The 10,857-nt window shown below is 40.4% G+C and overlaps 2 protein-coding genes across 3 annotated transcripts in view; both read left to right on the plus strand.

Annotated features, from left to right (window-relative positions):
• Nucleotides 1–559: 559 nt before the first annotated feature.
• LOC137969791 (peroxidasin homolog) lies at nt 560–7,882 on the plus strand. Its single transcript, XM_068816155.1, has 4 exons — nt 560–818; nt 3,194–3,865; nt 5,953–6,489; nt 7,745–7,882. The coding sequence occupies exons 1-4, from the start codon at nt 611–613 to the stop codon at nt 7,774–7,776; spliced, it is 1,449 nt and encodes a 482-aa protein (XP_068672256.1). The 5' UTR covers nt 560–610; the 3' UTR covers nt 7,777–7,882.
• Nucleotides 6,496–10,857, plus strand: part of LOC137969794 (uncharacterized) — a 5,946-nt gene continuing 1,584 nt past the window's right edge. The window contains exons 1-3 of one of the 2 annotated variants that reach the window (XM_068816157.1): nt 6,496–7,982; nt 9,206–9,462; nt 9,547–10,857. The exon at nt 9,547–10,857 is cut by the window's right edge and continues 1,126 nt beyond it. In XM_068816157.1, coding sequence (XP_068672258.1) covers nt 7,820–7,982; nt 9,206–9,462; nt 9,547–9,618 — 492 coding nt within the window. In that variant the 5' untranslated portion in view covers nt 6,496–7,819 and the 3' untranslated portion in view covers nt 9,619–10,857. The remainder of the gene's footprint in view (nt 7,983–9,205; nt 9,463–9,546) is intronic. The other variant, XM_068816158.1, reaches the window with a different exon arrangement.

Consider the following 10,857-nt stretch of genomic DNA (forward strand, 5'->3'; position numbering starts at 1 on the left):
ATTCCTTCTTTTATTAACAACTGTAGTATTGAGTCCGTGGTTGCCAAGTGTATTTCACGAAAGTCTCCCTTCCACATGGATTATCAAATCTCGCTCTAACCCGAAGTAAACACATATCTTGACCGCAAAATAACTCGAACACGGATTTTTCGTTCCTTTGGCAAACTACACGAAAACAATCAACCCACTGAATACCTTCACAAGAGGTAATCAGAAACGACGCAAAAGAATTCGTGATTGGCGAACTTCCCAGAGGGAAAGCGCGTTCAAAAGTAAGGCAAGGCGCACCTTAAAAGTGGCAGTTAATGCACGAACTTAAAAGGCCAAAGCAACAGATGAAAAAGGAATTTCAAATTCCATACTCATGTACGATGAATACAAAAAGATAGAGAGGTTGCCTCCCGCACCCGTTATGTTTGAATACTGGTCAACAATGCAAAACCTAACATAAATATTGAATCACAACGAGGGAAATTTGCCAGAACGGATGTGAACTTTGTGACCTTTACAGATATAGGTGGGGAATTTGACGGATCATCTTTTATAAGGTGTCACATGTCAAGCTGAATAAAACGATGACTGAGGGAACCAAATCACTCAAAACACGAAAATGACTACTCAGAAGAATTTACCTTCCTTTGCTTCTATTATATCTATTTTATCAATTGTATTGTACTGTGGTGGGTTTCTGAGGATTGAATTGGAGCTAAACGAGCAGAAGAGGAGGATAAACGCTCTTGAAAGCGTTGCCCTGACAAGTACAAAGTCATCGATTGTTTCGGATCCAGACATCACAAAGTCCTTCAAATATGCTTCTGGTAAGTTCGCGATACAATTATTTTGGTAAACTCAACCAAGTGAAACATACTGTTTGGGGAAATTGAAGCGCATAGGTTCCTTCATAAATTATACCGATACCAAAGAGTTTTACTGCGACAAACAAAGCGGGCAAAGGTGAATGGGCAACATTCCTTTTCACTAAAGAAGACGTTGTGAAAAAAATCTAAGGAAATTCAATTTTCTCGAGAAACTGATGATTCCCATCGACTGCTTAAACCACTGTTGGTCAAAGGAGAATCGCCATTGTTTATGATGCCATTAACGAACAGAGATCAGAGTTTTATTTCGAACACAGTTCACGTCTAATAGTCGACTACTGTTTAGTTACTAATGCTGTCACGCCAAAAAATTCTTCATTTCTTTGGGAATGAAGAATCCGTGTGATCTGAGATCATAAATCCAATCTTGTATTCTTCCAAAGAAACCCACCCTTCAAATTTATAAAATGGCGAGTATCGTCCGACTTATTTGTCCTGAGAATAGATGTGTTCCATGAATGTTTAGCCAACTGGGCTCGCCGTGGAAAGGATTACTTCTTACCAACACAAAAGTTCTGATATCAAGAATTCAAGCAGCGGACAATTGTGTTTATTTAATAATTTATAGAGCTCAATCAGATAATAACTTTTTGTGCAGAAAGGACCGATAATCGTGATGGCGATGATAAAAATGACTCTAAGGCGAATAATTCAAAAATTCATCATTTCTCAGCAACTGTACTATAACATACAAGACAAAACTCATAAGGCCCTTTGATTAACTACCGATACTACAAATTTACCCACAATGAGTTTATGATATGCCCATGCCTCGTGGAGTGGAAATGTATGCAAATTTCTTAACATACTGCCAGAAACCACGTCATTAGTTGCTTAACGAAAAAATAATTGTATGTTTTCTTATTAGTCCAAGTGCTCTGGCAGAATTTAAATATGGCACCATGCAATTGCCCAGTGGTTCAAGGAAGTGGAAAATATCCTTACCGGTTTTTCGAGAAAAGCTTTTGGTATTTTGAGACATAAAGGAAATTTGTAATCTCTCATACCGTTAAAAGTTTTAAAATTGCAGAAGTTTTTATTTTAATTAGCAGCAGTGATTTGACTTTTAGGAAAAATGTTATTAGAAAGGAAGAACATCTCTCAATGAAAACTTTTTATAGCGGTATAGGTATCGACTAATATTGGAACGTGTTCAACAAAATCTCTCTTGTCTCGCCTCTCGTGCGTGTTTTTGCGACTTGTTGGAAGTTGTTGGATGAAGTTTGAAACTGGTCAAACTTCAGAGCCAACAAGTGCAAACATTTCTATTGTTTCGCGGTCATCGAAGCGTGGTCCAACAAAACACATACCCAGATTTTCACGCACGGGTACGGCTAGCGCCATTTTGAACTCATTAAATGATCACGTGACCGCGTCCTTCCCGCAAAAGCTACACGTTTTCCCGGGGTAATCAGTGGTCTACACGTGAGTTCGCGCCTGGTAAAAATGGAGAAACGGGTAAGTTTTTATGGTCTTTAACTTTGCTTATTAGACCAGAATAGTATCCAGATTCTTGGATAAACAATTGTTTTTTTGATTTGAAGCATTTTGGGATTACGAAAAAGTTTTGTTGAGGCACAAATGTGGAGAAATTTGTGCTTGTCAAAAGGTCGTGCTGCATACCAAAACATGCGATGACTGAGGTGTAGTCTCTTCGCGAACTTTTAGTTGAGACACATTTGAAATAGACTTAAAATACAACAGGTCATGAACCACGATGAAAAAAAAACTAAATTCAAATTGCATACTTAATGTTGACTTGAAAGGATACTTCTTGATTAAAACGTTTTGATAGAAGTAAAGGAGGCTTCTTCCATTTTTGAGGCTAAGGCATATTTGTAGCATATTGTAAGAAAAGACAAAAAAATGTTCTCGGCTTATTTCAGACGATGTTCAGATGGCATATGAAACACGACATAAAACAATCGTAATAGCCAACCTTATCTTCTGAGCCGCCATCTTGCTTCAGATCGTAGCTGGTGTCACCCGGTGCATCTTAAGTTTGATTGGTTTTCCGTGCAACCGAGTACGGGTACGGGTAATCTTACCCGTACCCGTACCTGGAACCGGGCTGTCTTAACCTCCCTATTGTTGCTTTCGTTTGCACAACACATCCAACAATGTTGCGCCGATGCACGCGCACTACATGCCACGCATCTACACAAATACACGCGAACAAGAAATCAACATGGCGTCGGAGATGGAAAACGTCCCAGAGTCCTTTGTATAACCTCATTCCCATATAACCTCATTCCCTCAGTGAATTTATGGCCTTGTCAACTGAAAACTTTTTTCCATTTTATGGTTTGTTCTAGAATCTCAAACCGATAGCGTTCATCGACACAGGCGCAGGGCTTCTTCCATCAACAACGAAACTGAAAACAAGCTAACAGAAGAAAAGAGACTAAACATTGAACAATTCCTATCAGAGCTGGGAGTAAGACTTTACCAATCAAACAACGGTAAATATATCTCAGGTCTCCCAGGCCCTCCCGGTCCACCTGGACCGAAAGGAGAAAGGGGCAACCGGGGAAGGCGAGGACAAAAAGGAAAAAACGGAAACAAAGGGGACAGAGGAATTATGGGATCGCCTGGAAAGAGTGGAAAGCAAGGTATCATGGGACCAGCGGGGCCTCGGGGACAAAGTGGGTTAAAAGGACAGAAAGGAGACCCAGGAACCACAGGTATACCAGGAGCGAAAGGAGAGCCTGGTGAATCCATCGCACCTCCCACCATCGCTGTTTCGCCGGCAGAGATGACAGTTAATGAAACTCAAACAGCATCTTTTCAGTGTTCAGTCAGCGGTAATCCTAAACCTTCAATTACATGGAGTAAACTGGAAGGAAAGTCAGAAACACGTTTGCCAACAGCCTCACAAGGAAAGTTGCTTTTTCCAAAGGTGATTGAAAGTGACTCGGGTAGATACAAGTGTTCCGCATCAAACATCTTGGGACAGGCACAATCTCTGGTGCGGCTCGAAGTGAACGGTAAATTTCTTTTGAAAATTATCAGTTATTCCTTTTCTACGGACCTACAATACTCGTCACAAATCGTTGAAACAGACACCGTTTCTCTACTTCACACTGTTTTCCCCCACGAAATGTGCCTTCTCCCTACCCAATGTTGAGCTACGCGTGTTTTGAAGCACTGAGACCAAGGTGATACCCAAATCAACATTGGGAAGGGGAAACAGACACAAGTGCTTCACGATTTTTGACGAGTATTGTAGCCAAACCCGCCATTGACCAAAAAAATATCATTGAAACCTAACAAGCAAGCAGAAGGCAGAGCGAACTTATGCGATTACATGTACATGCCCCTGGATACTAGCAGCCGCCCCACATGAACATATATCTGCCTGAGAAATGACTGCTGGGAAGCAAGCCCTGTCTCGAGGTTAACTTTCCCTAAATAAACTAATTTAGCCACATGTAATACGGTAATCTGATGGTCCAAGGTCTAATGAAAGGGATCGACAATGGCAGGGGGCGTCGCGTGGTTTTTCCGTTTAGTTACACACAGGAAGGCGTAGTGGAACGAGAAGCGAAGGCGAAGGCTCTAGGGGGGTCTAAGGGCATGCCCCCCCCCCCCAGAAAACATTTCTTTTTAGGGCCTTGGAAATGCCCTTTTCCATGTTTTCTACCAGGGGAAAGTTTCATAAATCAAAGCACAAAAGAACGCTAACTATTCAGCTCCTTTGTTAATTATTATATCAATCTTTTGTACTACTGTACCTTATTATATCTCTCAGATAGTACCCGCGCTGTAATTGGCTAAATTAGCGGGCCGTATTCTACAGTACGGGCCGCTGTACAGCCCCCTAAATTTAAAATTTCGACAAAACATCATCTAGCGAGTTTTTCATGTCATTTCTGTTGCATAAACTTGCACTGAAAACTGTTTGAATCTTGCAAGCAACTAATTCAAACTTAACAGCCAAGAAGATTTAGTTTTTGGGATTTTGGCACGGCGTTCTTTGTGGCAGTTGAACCTTCATCTTCACTTTGACTAGTTTCCATGCCCGCGCGCCGGTTAACCTCAGAGATAAATATCTTACTAACCTCGTTTTCTCGGTCCGTACTGTAAGTTACGGATCCTCGTTTTTTCCCGTTGATTTATGGCCCAAGCGCGAAGCACGCGGGCCATAAATCAACGGGAAAAAACTCGGTCCGTAACTTACAGTACGGACCTCGAACTCGGTTAGTAAGAGGTATATACTAGAAGAGTGTATTATAAACTGAAAGTGTGGCTACGGGAAAGGGCGAGACGCCTCCCTTTACGACGGAAAAATTCGGGTACTACATTGTCAATATGCACATTCTTGTGCTTGTGTATGTGGAGAATTGCGAAAGAGGACAGCCCCTCCTCACTCTCAGTGCTTCGAAGAGGGGTTTTTAGTCTCTTCATGCCGCAAAAGCTGCCTTAAGCAGGGCAGGTTGACACGGGGTGTGTGAGCAAAGTGACATGAGCGACATATATCCCTGGATAGAAGTGGGGACTTGTGTGATCAAGTGTCTCGACCAGAGTCTGGGGCTTCACTGATTTAGTTAATCACACTCCGGCTAAAGAAGTCGCTTATTGATCTCTGGGCCATTTAATTAATTTACCACTCAATTTGTCAACTGACTACTTTGAACAATTCATGAACTCAGAAGTTCTGACCCTGAAATGACAGCGTTTCACGCTGCCCTCAGATCGGGTCAAATACTTTTGGGAATCTCTCAGAAAAAGGGGAGAAAATGAAGGGTCAAAGGTCAAGTCCTTGTATTGGTGGATTTCGATCAATTTTATTTTGGCTTTTTCATTTTGGTTACTGTGGTTGTGATGACTGGGTTTTGAACTCTCATAATATAATGGATAGTGCACAACGTTTTCTTTTCGTAAAATAGCAGCGATACAGTAAGAGAAAACTCTTGCATCTGTGAAAGTCGCTTTTCGCCAATAAATAAATAAATAAATATTTTCTTAAATTTTTGAGGTACGCACGTGCGTAGCTGCGTATATGGTCTCTACGCCCCTGTATGGGTTACGGGAGTTCTGTTGTGGTTCTAAAAAGAAATTTCTGTTGTTTCAGTTCACCCTCGTGTTTCACTAGATCCGGGACCTCGCTACGCTATTGAAGGAAGCACTCTAACGCTTCCACTTTGTCACGTGACTGGACATCCTGCACCAGTGGTTATGTGGAGAAAATCCACTGGCCAATTACCCCAGGGGAGAGTGAAGTACAACAACAGCGCTTTACAAGTTTTACAAGTTCGCAAAGAAGACTCAGACTACTACTTCTGTTCAGCAGAAAATCTTTTGGGTCGCGTTGAAGAAAAAACTTTCGTAGTTGTTGTTTCCCTTCCTCAGTTCACTGTTGAGCCACCTGCTAAAGTAAGCGCAAGATTAGGAACCGATCTGAGGCTGAATTGCAGCGCTATTGGTGATCCGCAACCACTGATCAGCTGGAAGAAGAAAGGGGGTCAGCTGCCACTTGGGCGGACTTATCAGACCAAGGGAGCATTGATTATTACAAACCTAACGTCCAGCGATACAGGAAATTATCTCTGTGTCGCAACTAGTGCTCAAGTCTTTGACGTAGAAACTAGTACCTACGTTGAAGTTCAAGGTTAGAAAGCATAAGTTTATTCAATAGAGAGATTTAGCGTTAAACGGCAAAAGGTAAACAACTTCGGTTTCTAAGAGCTTAAAGTTTTGAAATCAAACAAACAAGCGTTTTTGAAATTCATTTATATTAGATACAAACCCTTTCATTTGGAAAAAGTTCAAACAATTTGTTGTTTTAGTGGAGGTTCCCCTCAAGGGTAACGTACTTTCACAGTGCTGAACAAATTGTTTGTTTTAGATAAGTGCCACTCGAGTGATTACTGGAATCGTCCACATATTCTTCATTTGGTTTAAGCAGCGTTTACACGAACGCTGTCTCACATCGACACAGTTTCATGACTTCGAAACCGCGTCAAATCGCGATGGTATAAGCGAGCGCTGCACTACGTGCTACATTCACTATTTTGAGTTGAACATTGCAAATTTCGCGCCAAAATAGTAACGTATTCAAATCGATGCGGTTTCGCTGTTTACACGAGAGATGAAACCGCGGTTTTAAATCGACACGATTTAGGCAACAGTCTCGATCGGTGTCGTGTGAAAAGAAGGTGTAACCGCATTGAAAACGATGCGGTTACAAATGAAACCGCGTTCGTTTAAACGCTGCCTTAGATTAATCTGGACTACTCAGCATTTTTTTGTCACGTGATCGAGAGCGCACCCCCTTCCCCAAGCTTCCCTCGGCCATTTCTCCCAGTTGATTTACAAAACAAGGGACTAATACCCCATTCACACCAACTGGACATTTTGAATTAACCAGGAATTAACAAATTGAAAATCAGTCAGAAAAATGTAGCACCGGCTTTTTCATCAGATTCAGATAAGTTTCAATACATGCTTTGATCTGTGCTAAATTTGTTGTCGACAAAAATCAGTATTCATTGGTCAAAAAGAAAACACTTTGAAACCTTGTTTAACTAAACATCTTCAAAACATGGGTAAGGTTTGGTGTGAACGGAGCATAAGCTTAAGTTAGTATTTTGTCTCAACTGGAAAGTTAAATTTCAGTGAATACTTCTCTTCAGGACCCTGAAGCGTGACTCTGTCCTTTTCAATAAAACAAAACCCTTGAACCCTTTCATAGAAATTCATGTCCGCAGTATTTTAGCTCCAATATATCGAGAAACAAAACTTTAAATAAACAGATGATGATGATAAAATGATAAACAACGACAATGAAAATACGGTTAAGGCATCATGGACATTTATTAAACCGACTTGTTTAATTGTATTCTGATTCGTTCATTTCTTCCGAGGCTTTTATAACCTCAAGCATCGTTGGAAATAACCAGCAGTACTTAGCGGCACTCAAGACCTGGCTAACACCCATCATGCCTCGCGGTTCTTACAAATGGAAGAGATGTTATAAGGCGTCAAGCCACGGCTGGGCCTCCATCACTTTTCATCAACAATGCGATAACAAAGGACCAACCGTTACAATAGTTGAAGTTGGAAAGTATGTGTTCGGCGGATACACTGGAATATCATGGAAAAGTAAGATCTCCTTGTTTTTTAACTGGGACTCTTCATTGCAACCCCCTTAACGGGGTCGCTCTTGGGTTTTTTTTTTTCGAGTGGAAGGGGGGGCGGAGAGCAAGAAAAGGCGCGCAAAGAAATAAAGTGTTTTGAGCGTTTTTAAACTATATTTATTTATTTACAACAATAGTGTAATCGGATAACGTCACAATGCAACTGTTCAAGATGCCGGCTCCCAAGAAATTTGAAAGTGAAAATAAGGATTCTAGAACTTTTTTATCCTGGTACCAGCAACTTTTTCGAAGGGTCTTTAAACAAATTTGTTTGCAATTTTCGCATACATGGTTTCCTCCTGAGAGCACTCCTCCCACCAATGTTGCGGGGGTTCGATTCACAGACTTGGCGTCATATGTAGGTTGAGTTTGTTGGTTCTCTACTCTGCACTAAGAGCTCTTTCTCCTGAGAGGTCCCCTGTACATCCCTCAGTACCTTCAGTCCCCTCAGTACATCCTTGTACTCAGTGAGAGGTCTTTCTCCGTGGGGTACACCAGACTTCCCTTCTCCTAAAAACCAACGTATAATTTGATTTGATTTGTGTACAGTGATTAAGAAAATAACACAAACAGCGGTAATAAACATTGTATTCCAACGCATTTTTATAAAACTTGACGTTTCGTATGCTAGTCAACACACATTTTCAAAAGTGACGGTTATAATTTTTTTATAAACTATATATATATCGTAAACAATAGGGGTCTGGAACCTAGACTGAGAAAAATGATCTGCAGCAGTACGTGTCTGGACATAATGAAAAGTAATAGCTAAAACAGCAATAACTTCTCACTACTAATATTGACATTAAGGGAAGGCTTTAGCTCTTGAATGAACAAAGTCTCTTTAATTCTACAGTGAAACAGTACAGTGTCCCCAGTTAGTGCCCCATGGCATCCCTAAATACACAAAACAACAAAATAAAATATTATTATATTTTTATTTTTATTTTTTATTTTTTATTCTCCTCCGGAGTGAAAGTGAAGATTCTCTTTCAGTTTAGGCCCAGTTCACGTTACTGTTTAGGACAGGCACGTACAGGACTTGTGAAGCTGTTGTCTGGAACCCTTTGCTTATTTTATTTATTTATTTATTTATTTATCTATTTATTTATTTATTTTATTTTTTTTTGTTTCTTGATTGATTGATTGATTGATTGATTGATTGATTTCTTTCTTTCTTTCGTTAAGGTTCTAGTTGTTCTTATCGCTACGATGCCACAGCCTTTTTGTTCTCGTTGCGCAACAAGCCAGGATGGGCCCCGACAAAGCTGCCACAAACGGGTCGATATAGTTCACATACAGCCTATTCCATATACGACTGCAATAGTTATGGACCTACGTTTGGAGGAGGACACGATATTCGCATTTCAAACCTTGCGTCATCTGGTACGTCTTCGTATTCAAACCTTGGTCACACTTACAGTCCACCAGCAGGCCATGCTTACGTAAGTACTTTCGCTCGAACATTCCTTGCCGGCACTTTCAACTTCCGCCCAACTGAAGTGGACGTTTTCTATCTCACTCCGTAGGAACGTTCGGGAACTTTAGAATTTTGCAACATCTCAACACTGTCCAAAACTAAGTTCATAATGAAAGATTAGAGCTATGTGTAATGCAAATACACCAGTGATCAATTCTTAAAACGATGTTACATGTGATATTAAAACAGTCTGATTGAACCTCTTTAGTAGGAAACAGTTTACACACAAATGAAAAATTAGAAGGTATTAACTAGTGTATTTAACAGATGGTAATGCTGTGGTGTGAAGAATGCTTGCCTCCCAATAAGCAGTGTTCTTCACAAGTCACAAGTTTTAATATTTTATGTTTATTTATGAATCACAATCTCGCTTGATACAGTCTTAACTGTGGTGTTCTCAATCACTGAAAAATCCCACGCTATCGAAAATATTTGAAATTTACATACAATCAGTGCGGTGTCTGACATTTGCAGACTGCAGACTACATGCAAACTGCAGACTGCAGACTGCTTACAAATAGCACTGATAAGCAGTATTTAAGTCTAAGCATCCATTTCAAATAGCGCTGATAAACAGTATTTCAGTCTAAGAACCCGTTTTAAAACGGTTAGCTTTCAATAATTGTGATTTAGGGTTAGTCTGTAGTCTGCAAATGTCAGACACCGCAATCAGTGACACATTTTTGGTACACTGAGGGAATTAATCGAGCATCCCTCCCTCTCCCATCTTTCAATGTTGTTTGGTAACTAAAACGCACTGAACAGTTAGTTTGGGTGCATTGCGCTATCCAACATTCCACGGGGGAAAGGGAGTGGGTGTTCCAACGACTTATGACTGTGATTGTAGATCACTACGGAATTTCCGGTATCTGTCACATTCTCTAATTGATCTGTCCTTCATGATACCCTAAATATTTTAAACAAGATTTGCCTCTGACTTAGGGGTCTTTATGCATAATGCATAAGACCCCAAAAACGAAACTAACAATTACTTAGTTCACGCAATCAACGACTATAACTTTCAGTCTCCAATAGCGGAACATTCTGTTTCTACTGATTCATATAAACGTTTTTACAAGAATCTTGTTTTTCCGGCCTAGGCTGAATTCATACTCTTATTTTTGTGCTGATTTTAGGCTGAAAATATTATTGTATTATTCTTAAATGACATTTCCATTTTAGAATGTATTGAGGTATCAATTAAAAGTGTTCGGTGTCTAGATCTGTGTCGCGTTACATTGTGAACGTGCTCCATAGCTTTTTAATAGTTGCAGTCAGGTAGGTCAAGATGTCACGTCAGAGGACACTTGGCCGTTTTGGCTTTAAAAAAAATGCATTTCTCACAGAAACACTGTGATCG

This window comes from Montipora foliosa, chromosome 9 (assembly GCF_036669935.1).
Source record: "Montipora foliosa isolate CH-2021 chromosome 9, ASM3666993v2, whole genome shotgun sequence".
Classification (NCBI taxonomy): Eukaryota; Metazoa; Cnidaria; class Anthozoa; order Scleractinia; family Acroporidae; genus Montipora; species Montipora foliosa.